At 44.1% G+C, this 23,079-nt stretch overlaps 1 protein-coding gene across 3 annotated transcripts in view; it reads right to left on the bottom strand.

Moving 5' to 3' along the window:
• Positions 1–1,219: 1,219 nt before the first annotated feature.
• c4h9orf64 (chromosome 4 C9orf64 homolog) overlaps positions 1,220–23,079 on the bottom strand; it is a 42,309-nt gene continuing 20,449 nt past the window's right edge. The window contains exons 4-7 of one of the 3 annotated variants that reach the window (XM_041186634.1): positions 22,175–22,246; positions 20,011–20,206; positions 15,731–15,991; positions 1,220–1,607 (exon numbers count right to left, since the gene is read on the bottom strand). In XM_041186634.1, coding sequence (XP_041042568.1) covers positions 15,762–15,991; positions 20,011–20,206; positions 22,175–22,246 — 498 coding nt within the window. In that variant the 3' untranslated portion in view covers positions 1,220–1,607; positions 15,731–15,761. Of the gene's footprint in view, positions 1,608–15,621; positions 15,992–20,010; positions 20,207–22,174; positions 22,247–23,079 lie in introns of those variants that run through there. The other 2 variants (XM_041186633.1, XM_041186635.1) reach the window with 2 other exon arrangements.

Here is a 23,079-nt window from a genome sequence, read left to right as displayed (position 1 = left end):
ACCTTGATTAGTTTTTCAATGGCCTCAGTAGGCTGTTGACAAGTCGGCAGGCACGCAACTGACTTGGCAGTGTTGGCAACTCCTGGGGCTGTTGGCTTCACATGGTGTCTGCAGTTCAGAGGGTTGTTAAACTCTGCAGTGTATGTAGGAGATTTTTTTTTTTAAATCTATTTTATTCATAAAATACCTGGAAGAACATTCCAAAACATTTCAAAATTGCCATCACAAAAGTACAATCAGATTCAACTTTTACACATGGATCACAAGGTGCATCAATACAATCAGTGAATATTACAATCATTTCAATATGGTCATTACAGACAATCAGACAATGGTATTGGAGTTATCAACATATATCATGTTGCAGTTTGAGGTGCTTCAATACAATTATAATACAATTAGTATTCAATATATAAATTCATTTTGAGCTGTACAGCCCGAGGAGCTCTCAACAGTTCCCAGCCCCTCGGTGCACTATGGCAGAGAGGTCTTAGACAGCAACCTTTCCCCATTGTGCCTTTGCGGCGGCTGCCCCAAGCTTTATTGCATCCATCAGCACATAGTCCTGGACTTTGGAATGTGCCAATCTGCAACACTCAGTGAGGGACAACTCTTTGCGCTGGAAGACCAACACGTTTGGGGCAGACCAAAGAGCGCCTTTCACCGAGTTGATGATCCTTACGCTGCAGTTGATGTCTGTCTCGGTGTCCCCCCCCGGGAACAGCCCGTAGCGCACAGAGTCCTGTGTCACAGAACCGCTTGGATGAACCTCGACAGAAGCCACTGCATCTCTCTCCAGACCTTCTTTGCAAAGGCACAATCCACAAGGAGGTGAACAATGGTCTCATCCCCACCACAGCCACCTCGAAGGCAACGTGCAGAGGGGGTGAGACTCCTGGTGTGTTGGAAGGATCTGATGGGGAGGGCCTTTCTCACCACCAGCCAAGCTACATCTTGGTGCTTGTTGGAAAGTTCTGGCAAAGAGGGATTCTGCCAAATGACTTTGACAGTCTGACTTTTTCCTGCAGGGTCTCTGAGACATTAAGTGCCGACCACTGCCTGATGGACTTGTGGTCAAAGGTGTTTCTCTGCATAAATTTTTCCACAAGGGACAGGTCGTCCAACTACTTGGAGCGTTCCGCGGCAGCGTGGCCAGACCCATCCGTCACAACACCGGGGACAAGTAGAACCTCAGCACGTAGTAACACTTGGTGTTTGCGTACCGAGGGTCTATGCACAGCTTGATGCAGCCGCACACAAAGGTGGCCATCAGTATGAAGGCGATGTTGGGCAAGTTTTTTTCCCCCCTTATCTAGAGGCTTGTACATCGCATCCCTGCGGACATGATCCACTTTCGACCTCCACATAAAGTGAAAGATGGCTCGGTCGATCGCCATCACGCAGGAGTCTGGAATGAGCCAGACCTACACCACAACAACAGTGAGAGTGCCTCACACCTGATGACCAGGTTCTTACCTGCAATGGAGAGGGAGTGTCGCTCCCACATGCCCAGTTTTCTTTGCAGCATAGACACTTGCTCCTTCCAGTTTTTAACACATGCCCCGGTCCCTCTGAACCATATCCCCAGCATCTTCAGGCCGACAGCCCTGATGGTGAAGAGGACAAAGGATTGGTCAGCCCAGTTCCCAAAGAACATGGCCTTGCTCTTCCCACGATTTACCTTGGCTCCCGAGGTCAGTTCGAACTGGTCGCAGATGTGGATCAGTCTGCGCACTGACAGCGGATCCGAGCAGAAGAAGGCGACATCGTCCATGTACAGGGAGGCTTTGACCTGAGTGCCTCCACTGCCTGGGATTGTCACTCCTCTTATGCCTGGATCCTTCCTGATGGACTCAGCAAAGGGTTCTATGCAACACACAAACAGGACAGGGGAGAGAGGGCAACCCTGCCTGACTCCAGATTTAATAGGAAAGCTATCTGATCCATTGATTGAGACTGCGTTACTGATGTTAGTGTAGAGGAGTTGGATCCAATTGCGAATTCCCTCCCCAAACCCCATTTTGGAGAGCACATCCACCATGTAGGTGTGCAATATTCTGTCAAAGGCCTTCTCCTGATCCAGACTGATGAGGCAGTGTATGTAGGAGATTTAGCACCGTGTAGTATCAAACTCTGAACATTGTAGTCAGTAGCTCCGTGCATATGCAGCTGTCAGTAGTTTTCAGTGGTAGTGTGCAGTGACGGTTACTTTTAAGACAATGTGTGTTGTCTGCTGTATTCATGACCTCAGCAATTTTGCAAGTGCACATTGTTAACAATCAGCTCCCAATACTTACAATTAGGCACGGTCAAATTGCAGCTTCAAGGCACAATTAAAGCCTTGTTGTGTCACGAGGCACCCCCAACAATGTGCATTGCTGATTGTTCACAGCACTTGAAATATACAAATTCACCAAATGCAGTTAGAAATGACAAACCAATTAGTTTTCAGTTGTGATAAACTCCCAAGGTTTCCAAGAATTCCATAGAATCTACAGTACAGGCAGGACATCCAGCCCAACTGGTCTATTCCAGTGTTTATACTTCACACTAGCTTCCTCCTACTCTAATTAGGTAATGTTTTAACGAACCTTATTGAATTTTTTTAAAAAAAGTAACAGCAAGAGTAGACAAGGCTAATGAAGTAGATGTAATATGTAATGCATTTAGATTTTCAAAAGGCCTTCAATGATTTACTGCCTAATAGATTCATGAGTCAGGTCAAAACATCAGAACAAGAGGAGTCAGGAGACAATTAGCAGAATGGATTACAAGGCAGTTATGAAACAAAAAACAGAATAGGGTTTAAAGGTGGGAAATGGTGCTCTACATTGATCAGCATTGAGATCACTGTTGTTCACAACTTGCATTAATGATTTTTAAAGCTTATTCTTTCACAGGATCTGGGCATTTATTGCCCATCCCTAGCTGCCCTTGAGAAGGTGGTGGCAAGCCACCATCTTGAACCGCCGCTGTCCACGTGGTGCAGGTACACCCACAGTGCTATCAGGAAGGGAGTTCCAGGATTTTTACCCAGCAACAGTGAAGGAACAGTGATGTAGTTTCAAATCAGAATGGTGTGTGGCTTGGCGGGGAACTTGCAGGTAGTGGTGTTCCTATGCAACTGCTGTCCTTCTAGGTGGTAAAGGTTGTGGGTTTGGATGGTGCTATCAAAGAAGCTTGATGAGTTGCTGCAATACATCTTGTAGATAGTACACACTGCTTCCACTGTGCACTGGTGGTAGAGGGCATGAATATTTAAGGTGGTGGGTGGGATATCAATCAAGCAGGCTACTTTGCCCTGAATTGTGTCGAGCTTCTTGACTATTGTTAGTGCTGCACTCATCCAGGCAAGTGGAGTATTCCATCACTCCTGACTTGTGCCTTGTAGATGGTGGACAGGTGTCGTGGAGTCAGGAGGTGAGTCACTCTTCACAGAGTTTCCAGCCCCTGACCTGCTCTTGTAGCCACAGTATTTATATGGCTAGTCCAGTCAGTTTCTGCTCAATGGTAAGCCCCAGGATGCTGATAGTGGGAGATTCACTGATGATAATGATATTGAAAGTCAAGGGCAGATGGTTAGATTCTCTCTTGTTGGAGATGGTCATGGCCTGTGTCACGCCAAGAAATCATGAAAAAAAATTGTTTCTCTTCCATAGCCTTGTTTAAATCCTGATTTTTAAAAAATGAACAAATGCTAAATCATCAATCTTCTAGAATGTGACATCCCCTGTATTGTATGAACAGTTCAGCCAAGCCAACACAAAGGATTAATATACAAGATGTTTGCACCAGCCAGCTGAACAAAGGCAGAGCTATTGCGACTCATCTCCAACGTTGCACTTTATCTGCTCAAAATACAATGGGTTTTAACGAGAGTCCTGAAAGTGCATCGTTAGCTGAATGGTTCAACCCAAAACCACAATGTCACATGATTGAGACTTGAGCCATCTGAATTGTTTTAATTATACAGCTTTTGGATTCTGTCTTCAGTTGCAGTTTAACCTCAGAAGGGAAAACCGGACTCCAGGCTAGCAGCCTGCCTCCAACCTCCATCTCTCTCAAAGTCAGAGCTCCAGAAAGACTCTTGTATTTCATCTGCAGAGTGAACTAATTCCCAGAATACAAGAATGCTATGCTTCACCTTCAACTGCCTCAACCGATTTCCTAGGACAAAGACCAAGAGTTCTGCCAGACAAAGCCACCTGAAAAATCCTTCATTGGACATTGACTTATTGGATTCACGTGAGTTAATGCCAATACCTTTTTGATCTTTTTATGTAAATCGCAATTTATAACTTCTTTCCCTTTCTTTCTCTGCCTTTCTATTTTGTATCCTTGAGAGAGTGAATGTGTGTCGCAATCCATTCCTCAAATTTTGAATAATTTTGTTAATAAATCCTAGTTTTGTTTCACTTTAAAGAATTTGCTGTGGGGTTTGTTAAACACTGGACCTCATAAACCGGGCTTTGGGAAACACACCACGGCCCATTTCAACAAGGGAAAGGATGCCAAGGGGCACAAATTAAATTAGAAATTTAAACAACTGCTATGACTGGAAGAATAAGGTAACAATAATAATAATTCAATTCACCTCGCCCTCTTGTCTGTAACACCTTGTGTGGCTCAAATGCTACTCGGAATCCGGGAATCAGGGGTATAATTTTAAAATTTGCTGTAACTACACCACATTGAGGGGTGTATTTAATGCAAAGGAATAATGCATCAAAATGCAGGAAGATATTAATAAACTTGCAGAATGGGTATATAATTGAATTTCAATATACCATATATTGCAGTATTTAAGTTGACCTAGCTTTTAAGATGACCCCATTTTTCAGGCCAAAATGCACATTTAGGCCCCCACCCTGTGTATTAATCAAACCCCCATTTTTCAGCTAATGAATGCATGTTTAGGGCTTTACTCACATGATGCATTGGGCTCAATTTTTTTAACTCGTGTTTAGGGTTATATTCACCTTATAAATCGGTGCATGGGATCAATTATGTGATACAAGCCATGTTTCCAAGAAGATACACGGAAGTTTAAGGCACATCCATAGAGAGCGGACTGTGTGTTGCAACTGACAAACAGAAATGGGTCCTCCAGCTAAAAGAGTGAAGTATGAAGCTGGTTTCAAGCTAAAAGTTGTACCATTTGTTTACCCTTCAAATAGCTGTACTGCCGTGAAGGAATTCAGTGTTAGTGAAAAACTGGTGCAAGAAGGAAAGAAGGAATCCAGCCTGATGATGCCCAAAACCAAATGCGCCATTGAGCAGGGACCAACATTGACCTGATCTTGAAAAATATGCATCAGATTGGGTCCTCAAAAATTGTCAGAACTATTACATCGTCACCAGAAATGCATGCCAATGACAATGGTTGGATGGGTGACGTTGGAGTGAAGCTGTGGATTGATAATGAATGCAATAGGTGTCCCTGTGGTCTAGGCAAAGTGTGGGACAGATCCAATATAACCGATTATATTAAGAGGTACCTGTGAAGAAACAGCCAAGTTACAGTTATCCCAAGGGGTTTAATGTCTATAGTTCAACCTTTGGATATGTGCCTCAACAAACTATTTCGCATATTTGCGCCAAACAAAATTGGTGAACGGTTGATGGAAAAAACTTTCACAAGGAGTGGAAGTACGCGTGCTGTTCCATTTGATGTTTAGTGTGGCTTCATCATCAAATCATGGGATGCTGTTATTGTACAAACTGTCGTCAGGTTATTCAAAAACTGCCAAATATCCAATTCAACGGATGGAGAGGAAGATGCTCTGTTGTGCGGGGATGATTATGAAAGTGCCACATCTGATCCAAAGTGGGATCACTGCAAGGATGTCATAGTCAAAGTGACTCAAGCTGACTTTGATGAACTCTTTGGGCAGAATTTTGCCATCGGCAAGCAGGGGGCGGGGCCCATTCATCGATGCGTAAAATGACGCGGGATGACGTTGGGTGGAACCCCCACGTCATCCTGCCCCATTTAAATTTTCAGGAAGGCAGGGGCACAGCAAAATCAACTGTGCGCCCGCTGACCTGTCAATGGCCAATTGAGGTCATTGACAGGATCATTTTAACAATTAAAAGACCTGCCCATCCAACCTTAAGGTTGGTGGGCAGGTCAGAAGCCCTGGCGGCAATTAGAGAAAACATGAAACCTCATCCACCAGCGGGATGAGGTTTCATGCAGTGTTCTAAAAAGTTTAATAAAGTTTTACTGTAATTTATGAACAAATCCCATCTCACGTGACATTGTCACATGAGGGGAACATGTTAGGGAATTTTTTTTTTTCTATTTTTAATCTTTCTAAAAGTGTAAGCAATCCCCTGAGGAAGCACTTAGCCTCAGGGAGATGTGCGCTCTTTCGTGTGCATGTGTGAAAGAGCGCACTCTCGCTTTTGGGGAATTCCCCTCCCCTGCCTGTACAGGGAGCGCATAGCACTTCCCGCTGGACGGGCCTTAATTGGGCCGCCCGCGTAAAATGGTGGCAGGGCCCGCTTCTCCAGTGGGGATTGGCTCTCCGCCCGCCAGAGATTGGGTTGGGCCCGCCTGCCTGACAGGCAGAAAATTCTGCCTTTGTGTTAGAGAACTGAGGATATGTTTATTAGGAAAGTCTGAACAGGCTGGGGCTTTTTGCTCTAGAAAAGAAAAGACTGAGGGTCAGCCTAGAAATATATAATTGTGGAATGTTATAATGCAGAAGGAGGCTCGCTGTGTCTGTGACAGCTGTAAAAGCAGCTCAGCTAATTCCACTCCCCTGCCCTTGCCGCATAGCCCTGCAAATTTTTTCTCTTAGGTGCTCATCCAATTCTCTTTTGAAAGCCATGATTGAATCTGCCTTCACCACAATATCAGGTGCTACATTCCAGATTCCAAAACCACTCACTGCTGGTTCTTTTGCCAACCACCTTAAATCAGTGTCCCCTGGTTCTTGACCTTTCTTCCAATGGGAACAATTTCTCTCTATCTACCATGATTTTGAACAGTTCTATCAAATCTCCTCTGAACCCTTTTTCTAAGAAGAATAACCCTAGCATATCTAATCTATCCACATAACTAAAATCCTTCATCTCTAGAACCATTCTTGTAAAATCTTTGTTGCATCTTCTCTAAAGCTTTCACATACTGCCTAAAATGTAGTGCCCGGAATTGTACACAATAATCCAGGTGAGGCCAAACAAGAGTTTTAGAAAGATTCATCCTTGCCCATGTGCAATTCTTCAGTCCTCTGGCAGTACCCCCATGTCCAAGGAGGATTGGAAGATTATAGCCAGTGCTTCTGCGATTTGCACCCTTACTTCTATCAGCATCCTCAGAAATCTGGTCCTGATGCCTTATCAACTTTATTTCAACCAGCCTTTCTAATATCATCTCTTTATTAATTTTTAGCCCATCCAACATTTTAATTATCTTCTCTTTCATTACAACTGGCAGCATCTTTTTCCTTGGTAAAGACAAATGCAAGGTACTCATTTAGTACCTCAGCCCCCATGCATAGGTCCCCTTTTTGATCCCTGATTGGCCCCATTCCTCCTCCCACTATCCTTTTAATATTTATATGCTAATGGAAGACTTTTAGATTCACTTTTGTTAGCTGCCAGTCTCTTTTCACACTCTTCCTTTTCCTGTTATATTTCCCTTTTCACTTCCCCTCTGAACTTTTCAGATTATTGAATATTGAACCTGGTTCTCACTTGTATTATCCACCTGAAATCAGTTATGTGCACCCTATTTTTGTTTCATCTTACTCTCTATCCAGGCTTGGCCTAAATAGCCAAGTGGTTATGGTACTGGGTTTGTAACCCCAAGATCAAGAGTTCAAATCTCACAATGGCAAACTATGAAACAATGTAACATCATCTGAAACAGATGGAAACGGATTTGTACTCGAAAGACTTACTCTCTATCCATCTCATTATCCAGGGAAGCTTTGGTTGCCCTACCATTCCTTCTTGGGGGAGTGTATCTCGACTATACCTGAACTATCTCTTCTTTAGGTCATTGTTCAATTAGTTTTGCCTGCTAATCTCTGATTCCAATTTACCTGGGGCAGATCCATTCTTGCCCCACTGAAATTGGTCCTCCTTCAATTAAGTATTTTTTTTACTTTAGATCACTTCTTGTCCTTTTTCCATGGCTAACCTAAAGTTTATGATGCTATGTTCACTATTCCCTAAATGTTCCTCAACTGATGCTTGATTCACTTGATGTATCTCATTCTCAGATCATAGAGTCTTTAAAATGATGAAAGATTACACATAGTTAAAAAGCAGGGAAGTCCAGAACTAAAGGTCATAAATATAAGTAAGCCATTCATAAATCCAATAAGGCAGTGGCTCCAAATTGAGGTATATGTACCTCTAATACTTGATTTAAGGTCTAATATAAATATTTAACCATTTTTTTCATTTATATTTTGATTTATTAATTTTTCACATGTCTAAAGAAATATTAGAATGTTTCTCAGTGGATATTTATTCTACCTCCCAAAAGCAAGGGCAAGCATCATGGCATAGGCAGGGGCTGGTAGCTTTGTCCTGGGTGCTTGATCTCTGGGCCATAGTGACCCCTCAACCCACTTTTTGGACTTCCTAGTGCAGGTCAGAGATCCTCCTGGAGGATATGACCTCTTCCAAATGGTTTGGAGCTGGCAGGGTCACCTGGAGTAATATTCTGTCTGGAAGGAGAAGACCATCACTTGCACTTACCTGGTCTTCTGGCTGGAGAAATAGGACAACCTGCCAACAGCTGGCAAGTTCTTGAGAGCATGGGATCCTCCAGTTGTGGGGGCTGGAGAATTGAGGGGAGGTCAACTCCTACAGGCTGCTGACCTCAACGACTGACCACAAGCTTCGGCAAACTCTCTGTCTCTAGGCTGTCACCCTCAGGAAAGGAGATGTCTTTCACCCTGTAGAGAGTCCCTACAACCTGAGAGGAGCTTGGTTCCTCTGGGATCTCAGCACTGCTGATCACTGCAAAGAAGCTAGATGAAATCAGCCAGGTTATATGGTTCTTGGTTACATCTGGTGAAGAGTTTCTTGAGGACTTTACTGATTTAGGGAGGAGGTTCATAGGGTTTCCATACTTTTTAAAAGGAATCTAACTCTCACAATCACAATCAGAAAAGCTACACAAAACTTGAATAATGTATTCAAACAAAAGCTTGTATTCACACACCACCCTTAACATACGGAGCATGCTTATGGATAGCATAAGTTGGTATGCAGAGATAGGGATGCGAAGCATGAAGGTCGAGGATGAACAGGAATGACCAAAATCAAGCATAAATGATGGGTTTTCAGAAGATTTTTATAGGACCAAAGATCAGTGTGCCTGCAGAAGAGATTGGGATGTGGGTGGGGTGGGGGGGGAGGCGAAGAGTGGAGACAAAGGATCCACCACTGGTGAGGCAAAGGTGGGGGGAGATGTATTTTAAAATATCAGAATCAATCAGATTACTGAAACATGCAATGAAAGTTAAATAAGACTTGTAGAGATAGGGTGCAGCAAGGCCATGACACAATTTGAAAAGACGGAGTAGTTTAAATTTACCTTGTTGTTGAGCAGGGATCAATGTAGGTCAATGATGGGCAAATAGGACTTGGTGAGGAACAGAATATAGGTTGCTGTGTCTTGGACAAGTGGGAGTTTGTGGAGGATGGGAGGGCATTAAGATAATCAAGTCTGGGGTTGACAAAGAATAATAAAGGTTTCAGTGGAAGAAGGGTAGTAATGTTGCACAGGTAGAAATAGATGGTGCCGCTGACGGTTATGATATAGAAGCTGAGTGTCAAAAAGAATGCCAAAAATTCAGAGTTTGGCTGGTGCAGAGGTACAGTTTACCAAATGCAGAGTGCACAAAAATTTGCTGTCATACTTCAATGTCCAATTTACTGAGCTACTTATGGTTCAAACTACCACCTATCACTCCAAATATTATGTGCCTATGTTCAAGCAAACAGTCTCATTCATCATATTAATAATATGTAGTACTTTTGAGGCATTACTATAGTTGTTTATGTATACTTTGTACATTTTAAACAATACTTGGGCACTAAAGGGGTTAAAATATTAGGCTTGTCTGCTGGGAGGGGTAGGCAGATAGCTAGTGGATCTAGAGGGGGGTACGCAATAAGATGAGAGCGACTGCCCTTGACATCAACACTGCATTTGACCGAGTGTGGCATCAAGGAGCTCTAGCAAAACTGAAATCAATGGGGCTCAGGGAGAAAACTCTCCATTGGTTGAAGTCATACCTAGCACAAAGGAAGATGGTTGTGGTTGTCGAAGGTCGGTCATCTCATCTCCAGGACATCACTACAGGAGTTCCTCAGTGTCCCAGGTCCAACCATCTTCAGCTGCTTCATCAATGACCTTCCTTCCATCATAAGGTCAGAAGTGGGGATGCTCGCTGATGATTGCAAATGTTCAGCACCATTCGCGACTCCTCAGATACTGAAGCAGTCCATGTCCAAACGCAGCGAGATCTGGACAATATCCAGGCTTGGACTGATAAGTGGCAAGTTACATTCGTGCCACACAAGTGCCATGCAATGACCATCTCCAACAAGAAAGAATCCAACCATCCCCCCTTGATGTTCAATGGCATTATCATCACTGAATCCTCCACTATCAACATCCTGGGGGCGGGGGGGTGGGGGGAGCGGTTACCATTGACCAGAAACTGAACTGGATTCACCAAGGCTCCTTCAACCTTTCAAAGCCACAACCATTACCATCTAGAAGGACAAAAGCAGCAGATAGAAGGGAACGCCACCACCTGGAAGTTCCCCTCCAAGTCACCCACCATCCTGACTTGGAAATATATTGCTGTTCCTTCATTGCTGCTGGGTCAAAATCCTGGAACTCCCTTCCTAACAGCACTGTGGGTGTACCTACACCACATGGACTACAGCGGTTCAAGAAGACAGCTCACCATCACCTTCTCACGGGCAGCTAGGGATGGGCAATAAATGCTGGCCCAGCCAGCGAACCCCACATCCCGTGGATGAATAATAAAAAAAAGTTAATTTTGGGAACCTTTGCAATAGGAAACTAAAGAGAAACATATTTATCCAAAGAGTGATAAGAACGTAGAACATCGTACCATGAGCAATTGAGGCAAATAGCTGAAATGCATTTAAGGGGAAACTAAATACTATATACACATAAGGGAGAAAAGAATAGAAGGATATGTTGCTAAAGTTAGGTAAAGTAGGATGGGAGGATGTGCTACTAAACACCAGCATAGATCAGTTGGGCCAAATAGCCTGTTTCTGTACTGCTACAGCACAGATTTACAGATGTCATTATATTGTAAAATAGGGGAGTATTTTAAATTGAAAATATTACCCCTAAACTTCTGTTGTCCCTTCCCCCACACACCTTTTAACGGGTGTTCAGTGTAATTAGTGAGGACATCTAATTGTAGACTTTTAAACTCTTTTGGAACCTTGTGATGTACACAAGGTTTTCCCTACAGTCTCCCACAGTAGACACTTCAACTAGCTGCTTTTAAAAGATGCAGAATTGCACTTTCACAGACCAGAAGGAAGCGTGTTGTATTATCTTTTTCTCCCAGTGAAGCCTTTGGGCAGAATCATCCAGAATTGCACTAAATGTAGTAGCAGGCGGGAGAAACAACGTTTTACCCACTGGCCGTTATTGTCCCAATCTCACCGCATTATATATCCCTGGGAAACATGCCATTTTGATGGCAGGCAGGCTCTCATTCGCTCGCCACACCATTACCTCGGGCGCCATATTTAAAATGCAGCCACGTGCACACCTCTCAGTGCTTCCAGCCCACGACTGCTGCAAAGAAGACATGGCCCTGAAAGGCAAGAAGGCTGCAGCCCTCCGGTTTAATGACACGTCTCTCTCGAGTGCCTTTTGGACACAGTGGAGACCCGCTGTGATGTCATCAACACCCGCTCTGGCTGCAGGATGGGCAGCGGCATTACTAATCCAGCATGGGAGGCGGTGGCAGAGGTGGTCAGCATCAATGTCCTGCAAAAGAGGACAGCCACCCAGTGACGCAACGGGATGAATGGTCCCATCCACCTGGGTAAGTCGCTCTTCTCATCATTCCCAACTTTAACACTCACAACCCATCACACATCCGCAGAGATCTCAGACCTCAAGGGACAACACAACGAACTCACACACACCATCACATCTTCCTCAGTCTCATATCCCGTGGATCTCACGTCCTCATCACATCCATGCCTCCACTCACCACACAAACATTCCATGTAGTGCCATGTATCCTGCTCTCACACTCTCCAACCATTTTCATGCAGGTGAAGCCTGCTCACAAGTGGACTCCTCCATTGAAGAGCAGAAAATAAGCTGCCTGGAAGACATGTCACAGCGCTTACCCACACATTCCACCAGCTCAGAGAGACACATCTCGGTGGGACCTAGGTTTAGAGCAGACTCGGGTTCACAAATTAGTGGTCACCGCACAGACATGTGTCCGCAGCAGGAGGAGGCAGGTTCAGCCAAGTTCCCCCGCACTCGGAGGACTGCTGGGGAAGAAGCATCTGTCAGGTCCAAGTCAAATGATGAGCCTCTGGATTTGAACTTCCAATTACCCTGGAAAGTCAGCAGAGCTGTTGGAAGACCTCAACAGAGTGGCATGCGAGTCAGAGGAGTGTGCTGCCTGCTCCCTGATGAAGTGGTGCCCACATGTGCGTGTATGGAGGTCGCCAAAGAGAGGATGGTGGACGCCATGGAGATCCTGGTCCAGCAGAATGCAGAGATGTGCGCAGACCTGCACTCCATCATGGTAGCCATGGATGAGTAGTAGTGACGTGAGAGGAAAATGGGGCACCTTGATGTCCCTCCATGTGCTCCTTCTCCTCAAGGAGTCAGGCCGGGGCCCTCGGGCAACTGAAGAGAGGAAGGGCGGTAGCTCAACAACCCTGGTTCATCCACCCAGGAATCTCAGAGGCTGTCCGCTCCCTCTGAGTCCCCTTTGCATGTGACACCTTCAACCTCATCCTCTTTCACCGCAGAGGGAGCAGCTGGGCCACAGGAGGACAACCAACACAAGCTGGGACCCCAAAGGCCTTGGCTCTCCAGAGGACCCACACCAAAGGCATCAGAGACAACAGGGCCAACCATTGCTCAGGCTGTTTCCACCCCTGCAGCAGATGTCAGGGCAGCAACCAGAAGTCTAAGGCGTTCAAAAGTTAAGAAATTGTGATGACAGTTGGTTGCATGGGTAAACAAATTTTGTCACTTTAAAATCTGAAAATATATTCACTTTCACTGAATAATGTGTAATGGTGTCTTTCCGCTTCATAAGTCCTCCCACTGCAACCCCCGCACTAGCAGTTCAGCTGTACGCAGCTGACCCACAAGTGATTCTGGAGGGAGAAGTGTGTGTGGGGCAGGGTCTTTCGGAGCCTTGTGCAAACACGCTCACACACGCGTATCCTTCCCGTACCACACAATGTTGCCTTCTGGGGTTCACTTTCAGCTGACCATCTGAGCTGACATGCATCTCTGCCCACCAACTAGCAGGTAGTGCTACAGATTTTCTTTCACGCCCCCATCCTTTCCCCTCCCCCAGTCACCCATTTCCCTTCCCCCACCACTTTCGACTCCCCCACCCCCGGTATCACCTTCTGCCTCCCCTGTGACGTACCAACCACAACCCTTTTCTTTCAGGGATGTCCAGGTGAATGTGCACATTTCCTTCCTTCCCAAAAATCCCACCCCATCTGCATTAACCTCTCTGACCACCACCTTCGCACTCCCAGGGTCCATGTCTGCTTCTGAGGCCCACCAACCACCCTGACCATCTCTTCTACCAATATTGTCAAACCTCACCCTCCCACCCACTGCCACTCTGCCCTCAGTCATTTTCAACATTTCCTCTACCACACCCACCTTCAGTTCGCTCCCCAGGAGCAGCCATGGACTCATCAGGACCCTCCCTTGCACATTCGCCTGCACATCCCACCCTCTGGACTCCTTCCCATCTTGGAACACCTTCCCCCCTCCGGATTTCTCCTCCCCTTGGAACTCCTTCCCCCCCGAGTCTGCCCCCACCTTGGTCCTTCCTCCCCTCATAGTCCTTCCCCCTTCCTGACTTTTTCTCACACCCTTAATTCTTCCACCACCCTTACTCTTTCCCCTCTCCAGACTCTTTCAGACAACCTTACTTCTCCTTGCAGTCTTACTACTTCTTCCAGCCTTTCTCCTTCCCACTTTGACTCCTTCCTCAGCCCTTACTGCCTCCCCTCTCCACACCCCTTCCTCTTCCCCGCACTCCTTCCCGTACAGCTACCTCCCCAAGTTACTGTCTTCTCCCCCATTACCATTCCCCTGTAGGCCCTCCCCACAACCTCACACCCAACACCTTCATTTCCCCCCTGCCCTGACACCTCTTCCTCTCAGTTGATCCTAGATCTTCCTCTCCCAAACACAGCTGGACCTTCCTCTCCACCCCCTTGACCATCATCTGTTGTGAGCAGACCCTCAACGATGACTTTCCACCTTTTGTGAGCTGCTTCATGGCGGAGCTATGTCCATGAGAATCCACCCAGCATGCCATGGACACACCTGGTTTTGAGACCAGATATGCAGTAACATCCCTCAAAAAAAAACACATTAATAGTGCATTTTTAATTGCTGATTTACAAAAAAAAAAATGCTGGGTACATATTTGGACCTTTATAAAGCTCTGGTTAGGCCACAACTAGAGTATTATGTCCAGTTCTGGCCACCACACTTCAGGAAGGATGTGAGAGTCCTTGAAAAGGTACAAAGAAAATTTACCAGAATGGAGGGGGATTTTAGCTACAAGGTGAGGTTGGAGAAGCTGGAGTTGTTCTTGGAGCAAGGGAAACGGAGGAGAGATTTGATAGGGGTGTAAAAGGTTATGACAGGTTTGGGTAAGACGATAAAGAAAAACTGTCCCCATTAGCTGATGGTACAAAGACTAGGGGACATAGAATTAAAGTTTTGGGAAAGAGACGCAGTGCTGGGGAGAATGTGGAGGAAGAAGTTTTTTTTTTACATAGTGAGTAGTAATGACCTGGAACCCAATGATTAGGAGGGTAATGAAAGCAGAGATGACAAATGATTTTGAAAGGAAATTGGATGGGTACTTGAAGGAAGTAAACTTGCTTTGCTACTGGGATAGAATGGGGGAATGGGACTGGTTGGACTACTCTACAGAGACCCAACGTGGACTTTAATGGGCTGAATTGCCTCCTTTTGAGCTGTAATGACCATATGCAGTTGTGATATGGCCTGCTATGCAGATTTCAAATGCCCCTCCCATTTCAAAAGGTACAAAAAGAAGCTAAACTGGATAAGTCACTAACTCCCAGGTGGAAGCAAATGTCGCTCTCGCTTGGCCACAAGCACAAGTACTAGACCAGCTCACTGAAGGTGCCCATCCAATTTCCTTTGGCTTTCTTCTGACGGAAAATAACTGGATCTCTACTCCACTTTCCTAATAGCAGCTCCATACTGTATTGCCAGTATGGAACTGCTATTAGGAAGGTGAAGTGGAGAGAATTAACTTCGATCACTAATCAGAAGTGCATTTGCTCTCTGTTGTACCATCTACTTGCACTTACCACAACGTTTTGTAAAAGACCATTATTTTAATTTGCAATTTCAGAGATGTGAACTAAGACAAGGGCCTGAAATTTAATATGCGTGAGCACCCCAATATTTCTGCTGAAATACATTGTGTACCTTTGCTTCAAAGAAACTGCAGCATGTCCAACTAGTAGTAGATGCAGCGAACACGATGGATGGGAATATCTGCCATGTCCTCTCGGTGATCTTTTGCATAGTCCCACAGGTAGTAATCGATCAAAACAGAATTGATGTGCATGTTCACATGTCCTTTCTGAGCTCCAAGTTCCAGAACATGACGCAATATTAACTCAACACACCAAATGGAGCAGCCTCGGATCTCCACTTCCTGACAATCTCCTGACTGGAAAAGGACACCTAGGATGGGAATTAAAAAGGCAATTCTAACTCCAATAAAAATGGTTACAGCAACAAAAACTTGAAACAAAATAACAAATTAAAAACTGTAAAATATCAGATTTTGTGAAATTCTATTTTAATTTTTTGGACAAACAAAACAATTAATGGCAAAAATTTAATGTTCTGGTTATCAGAATGAATAATTGTGAGTCCTTTATCAAATTCTTACATTTTAATAAACTCAATTGTTCATTTGCTATTTGCAGCTACATGAGGCAAGATTTTTCAGACACAGATACTATATTTTATTAGATTACGTGGGCATTGCTGGCTAGGCAATATGACCACATCACATGTAGGACAGACCAGGTAAGTAACAGCAGTTTTCCTTCCCTAAAGGACATGTGTGAACCAGATGAGGTTTTTTTTACGACAATCAGCAATGGTTTCATGTCATTATCAGGCTTTTAATTCCAGATTTTTATTAATTCAAATTTCACCATCTGCTGTGGTGGGATTCAAACCCAAGGTCTCTGGAACACGAGTCCAGTAACAATACCACTATGCCACCACCTCTCCTCAGCTATTATGGGCCTGTAAACCGGCCATGATAGCCCTGTTGTTGGATCAAACAATAATAATACCTGTATTTATTTGGGGCATGATATTAATATGTCGTGTCTACCCAAACCCCTTCTGATAGTTAACAATCACAATGTTGACACTGGATTGCACAATGGGGTAAACACTGGTTTTTCACCTTCGGAACTTTTTCAACTCAGAATGAAGGGATGAAAATATCCTCTCTGCTGATGAGTCTTTTGCTATATGAGTTTAGGCAGTCTCTTACACGGACCTCAGAACAAAAGAGTCCTGAATTTGGCACTCATTCACAGCCTTGCCTCATGTGAGCCGGAAGATGATGCATGTAGGAAATGGATTAAATACAAAAGCCGATTGTGCCCTTCTAAAGTTTGAGCCGAGGTATATTCTTCGGGCAGAACAGATCGTGCTTTATTCTGTATCGAGCTGCACTACATCTGACCTGGGAGCTTCTGATGTTCAAATAGGGTGCTTGAAGTATAACATGTTCCATTCCTCAATATTGCATGGACTCAATGGGCTGAAGAGCCTCCTTCTGCGCTGTTATGTCTCTATAACTACCCTTTCTCTCCCATTAGAGCATTGGAAAATTAACCTGCAAGGCTCAGAGGGGGACCAATTAGCAGGCCACCTCCAGGTTCACCTTGCAATTAGGGACTGGAGGGTTGAAGGGGAGGGAGTTGATCAGCATCCCAGACCCTTCACAGTGACTGAAGTGACATTTTGAGGCCTTTGCCTCAGCTGCACAAAGAAGGCAAAATGAAATGTATGTGCGAAAAGGGGGAGGGAACCGACAGCTAATAATGCACCCTGAGGATGGGCTAAGAGAACAGTTTCCAGGAACTGCTCTTGCAATGGCAAGCCTCTGCCTGGGGGTGCCATTGCTCTTTGTATCATTAAGTGGTCAGATTGCATTTTTTTCATGCCACTCAAACCATCTGCTGTGCAGCCACCTTCCCTAAGTAGCTGAGGTTCTGACACAACTTGGGACCCATGTGAGCTATCAAAACTACACTGCTAACTGCCCATTCAACAAACTTAACTGGCTTTCCACTATTGCCAGGCCTGAGGCAGTCTCTGGGGAAATGGGAAGAGGCAGGGACATGTCAGGGAACCTGTGAGACACATTTTTCTGATTTTTTTGTTCTCCCCACGCCCCTCCAAAGACCAGGTAAAATTTGCATTGTGTCATTTCCGCCACATTTTGAGAATGTCAAAAAAGAGCGACCCAACAGGGATGTAGCCCTTGCATCTGCTTAGAGTAAAAATGTTATTCTTCCAGAGCAGCCAATGACTTGTGCCTTGGTAATCTAATACCTTTATCTGCAGGATTACATCTTCAGTGAAGGCTAGAATCAATGTGAATAAAGTGGGAGCAGAAAAGTGATACTACTTCGGCAACATAATGATTGTGATGTTGAATGGTTCTGCTCTTTTCATTCTTTCATGGGAAATGGGCATTGCTGGCAAAGCCAGCATTTGTTGCCCAGCCCTAATTGCTCAAGAAGGTTAGCAGTCTATTTGTACCGCTGCAATCCATGTGGTGTAGGTACACCCACAGCGTTGTTAAGGAAGGGGGTTCTAGGATTTTGATCCAACAACAGTGAAGGAATGGCAATATAGTTCCAAGTCAGGATGGTGTGTAGTTGGGAAAGAACTTGCATGTTCCCATGCATCTGCTGCCATTGTCTGTGTTGGTGGTAGCGGTCACAGGTTTGGAAGGTGCTCTGGTGAGTTGCTTCAGTGCATCCTGGAAATAGTAAACATTGCTGCCACTGTGTATTGGTAAATGTTTAGATTGATTAATGAGATGCCGATTAAGCAGACTGCTTCGTCCTGGATGGCGCAGAGCTTAAGTGTTGTAGGAGCTGCACTCATCCAGACATCACACTCCTGACTTATGCCTTGTAAATGGCAGACAGGCTTTGCAGACTCAGGTGCTGACTGACTTGCCTCAGAATTCCCAGCCTCTGACTTGCTCTGGTATTTATATGGCTGGTCCAGTTCAGTTTCTGGTCAATGGTAACCCCCAGGATGTTGATAGTGAGGGATTCAGCAATAGTAATGCCATTGAATGTCAAGGAGAGATGGTCATTGTTTGGCACTTGTGTTTCATGAATGTCACTTAACATTTGTCAGCCCAAACCTGAATATTGTCCGGGTCTTGCTGCGTATGGACTTGTATCCCTTCAGCATCTGAGAAGTTGTGAATGGAACTGAAGAGTGCACACTCCCACTTCTAACCTTATGATAGATGGAAGGTCAATGATGAAGCAGCTGGGCCTAGGACACTACCCTATGGAACTCCTGCTGCAATGTCCTGGGACTGAAACAATTGGCCGCCAACAACCACAACCATCTTTCACTGTGCTATGATTCCAACCAGTGGAGAGTTTTAGACCATAAGTCTGCCTGATTCTTATTGACCTCACTTTAGCCAGGGCTCCTAGATGCCACACAGTCAAATGCTGCCCTTATGTTGAGGGCAGCCACTTTCACCTACCCTCCCCTCTGGAATTCATTTTTTTTGTCCATATTGGGTACCAAAGCTATAATGAGGTCAGGAGCCAAGCGACCCTGACAGAACCTAAAATGAGCAACAAGCAGATTATTGCTGAATAAGTGATGCTTAATAGCATTGTCATCACCTTACATCATTTTGCTGATGTCGAGGGGAGGTTGAGGAGATGGTCATTGGTTGGATTGGATTTGTCCATCTTTTTGCAGACAGGACATACTTCCACATACATACATTCAGATATTTATTGCAGGTGTGGAAATTGGAATTGGCAGTTAATTAGGGAATTTAGTATTGTTAGGTTGATGGAAATAAATTTTGATTAAAACACCATTCCCCCCCCCCGCACATCTTCCATTTAATTTAAATCTCCTCTTCATCAGAAGTGTCGGTGCAGACTCGATGGACCAAAGGGCCTCTTCTGCACTGTGTGATTCTGTGATCAAAGTTGATTGACAGGAAAATATTGAAGGAGCTCTGGTGCCAATCTCCTCCAGCCTTGCGTATGATCTCTTCATTGCTACGCTGCCAAAGCTGCTTTTTTGTTCCTCAGCAATAGAGACCTAGAAAAGTTCAATATTTACAGATCGGTAGAAGCTGGCATCAACCCACCATAATATTGGCCCAAATACTCCAGGGGAGAGCTGAAGATACAAATACAGACAGGGTGAGGAAGGTCCGATCATAAGATGCTCTCTCATGCTCAAATCTGGGGAATTCCTCTATTCCATTCTGCAGCCTCATGCCTCCACTGAAATGCTTCTTCAATTGCCTAAGCCAAACGCATCATGACTGTAGCCAGAGACAGATATATGATAGTACCTCTCTTTATCTGTCAGTGAATCATGTTTACCTAGTGCACAGTGTGACTCCTTCCCCATAATTATGCTGTGTTGGTGTTAAACTGATTACAAACCTTGTTTAAGTTTTTCCATGAGTTTTTCTGAGTACTTCATGGCTCCAAGGTAGACAAGTGCCTGAGGGACTCTGTAGTCTGCAAACATAGTCAGACTGGCCATATCGTGAAAGACACCATCCCCCTTTCCTTCCAGTAGGCCCCAGATATCCGCTATAAGGATTTGCGCCCTTTTGTAAAAAGCAACCTTTTTGCCCTAAAAAACAGAAGGAAATAATTGTGAAGATGTAAAATTTTTGCTACATATAGCGACATTTCAAATCTGTCATACATCAATTTTGGAGAAGTTGGAGAATACAGTTCTTTACAATTGGTGACAGCATATGCTAAAATGCCATTCTATACCTATAACATATAAACATATGAATTAGTAGCAGGAGTAGGCCACTCAGCCCCTCGAGCCTGCTCAACTGTTCAATAGATCATGGTTGATCTGATTGTAACCTCAACCCCACATTCCTGCTTTCCTCCAATAACCAATCACCCCCATGTTAATCAAGAATCTATCTAGCTCTGCCTTAAAAATATTCAAAGCCTCTGCTTCCACCACCTTTTGAGGAAAAGAGTCCCAAAAACTCACGACCCTCAGGGAAAAGATTTCTTTCTCATCTCTGTCTTAATTAAGCATGTAAGATTCTAGTTCTAGATTCTCCAACAAGAGCATACATCTTCTCCACATCCATCCTGTCAAGACCCCTCAGGATCTTAATATCATCACAACTAAAAAATGTGCCTACATAGAACTATAAAATTCTTAATCCTGAGCTGTTACTCAGACTCAGAGGCTAGCATGACCACAGCGCAGTTTACTAATGACTGGGCAATCCTGGCGTCAAAGCAGTGGCAGATTAACAAGATGGGATGCGATATAGATTTGCAGGAGAGAGAGAGCATGTGAGCAAGTGTACCACCATGTATTTTAAACTTTAAGCAAAGACACTGGCGTCTCTAATTAACAAGTCCAGAAATACAAAGGAGTCAGACTGCAGAAGAAAGTTCAATACAAAAAAATTGGTGTGGGAATGTTTATGTTCTCCTGCCTCAGCTGTTTCCTCAGTGGAAACAGAGCAAGGTCTTCAGTAAAAGAAAAACAATTGTAAAGTAAAAGGGAAGCAAAACTCTTAACGCTTAGATGGCCATAAATTACTTCCACAAAGGTAATTTCGTCAGGCCATTGGGGCCTGCTGTGCTGAGACTAGTCAGATATGGAGTATGACAATGCTTTGCTTTTATCTATTAAATATCAATACCAATACTTAAACATAACATTCTCTGGGCTTGATGGGAAATAAAAAGCCACCTAGCTTAGAAAATCAAAAGCCAATGTTCTTAAAGTCAGACCAGCCCACCTCCAAAATGGTTATGTGGAAATCTAAACACAGCAAGAAAAAATCCAAATGCTTGCCTTTTGATAAACAGGACATATTTACTTTTAAGGACTGATTTTTAGTACTAATCTAAGTTACTTTGAAAACTGAGCATTTTTAATACTGGAATGTTAATTGTTAATTTCAGTATTGAACCAAATCAACTAGATGATTTTTTTCACCTCCATACAGGAAATTGTGGTGATCTGGAATGATGAAAGGGTGATAGAAGCAGATTCTACAGTAACTTTCAAAAGGAAATTGGATAAATACTGGAAGGGAAAAAATGTGCAGGGCTATAGGAAAAGAGAGGGGAATGGGTCTGGTTAGATAACCCTACCAAAGAGCCAGCACCACAGGATGGGCTGACTGGCCCCCTTCTGTGCTGTAATACTATGATTCTACGCCAAAAAACAAAGCAAATCTCCAGGTTAAAATGTTGCTACAGGTCCCACCTGTTTCTATATGAGGCTTTCAGCATGCTGTTTTCCTGCTGCTCTGTATAACAATCGCCTCAGGACTAGAAGGATAGAAAGTGGTGGACTGCAGGTGCCGGGGTCACAGGTATATGCTGACAGCAGATGGCTCCTTACATAGGAGCTGCTGCTGGCTGAATCCCAGGAGCAAGAGCCTGAGCTACCTGGTCTCACTTGCCATGCCCAGCTGACACTCTGCTGCTGGAACAAGCCAAGATGCTAAAAGGGATTTGGGAGTTACAAATTAGGATGTCACTGTGGAGTGGCAAATGAGACAGACAGAATAGTTAATAATTTAGTTTACAAGAATTTATTACCCACGTCTGATGCTATTATAGTAAAACTGTTCTCTTCTCCAGGGTAAATCCTGAACGCTGCAATCAATTCTGGGTACTGAGACAAAACGAAAAAAAAACTAAAGCAGAGATGCGACTACAGCAGATTCTTTGGTACTTAAAGCATAAGCTTTGAAAGGAGATAAATGAGAGGGAGCCTTAAAAATGCATGACACAATGAGGAACATAAAGTTTAATTCAGAGCATTTTTATATCAAACCATGGCTGAACAGGCAAAAGGTTGGTTTACTTATGTCAGGAAACATCACTTTTTCAATATCAACAGTTTTCTGGGTAGGATAATGGAGCCAAAAATTGAGATAATTCAATAGAGTGATTACTTGCTGGGCATATCAATTCTTCTGTGGATTTCTACTTTAATCACAAGTGATATTTTGTGAATTCATAGAAGTTCCATGTTAATCCCAATAGTAGTCTGTGGTAGTTACTTGTGCTTGCAAATTTAGTGCTTTGTTTTTTGGCATAGAATCATAGAGTGTTACAGCACAGATGGAGGCCAGTCAGCCCATCCTGTGGTGCTGGCTCTTTGGTAGGGTTATCTAACTAGTCCCATTCCCCTCTTTCCCTATAGCCCTGCACGTTTTCCCTTCCAGTATTTATCCAATTTCCTTTTGAAAGTTACTGTAGCATCTGCTTCCACCGCCTTTCATGATTTCCAGATCACAAGTTGTTGTATGGAGGTAAAAAAAAATCATCTAGTTGACTGTGGCTCAATACTGAAATTAACAATTAACATTCCAGTATTAAAAATGCTCAGATTGACTGCTGCTTTAATCACAGTATCGACTCATAGCTTCTAAATAGATGTATTATTGTGATTAAAGCAGCCATCAATCCGCAATCTAAGCAACAATTACTATAGACGTTACG

This window comes from Carcharodon carcharias, chromosome 4 (genome assembly GCF_017639515.1).
Source record: "Carcharodon carcharias isolate sCarCar2 chromosome 4, sCarCar2.pri, whole genome shotgun sequence".
Classification (NCBI taxonomy): domain Eukaryota; kingdom Metazoa; phylum Chordata; class Chondrichthyes; order Lamniformes; family Lamnidae; genus Carcharodon; species Carcharodon carcharias.
Note: the sequence above shows the minus strand (reverse complement) of the source record. Positions and strands in the feature narration are given on the sequence as shown.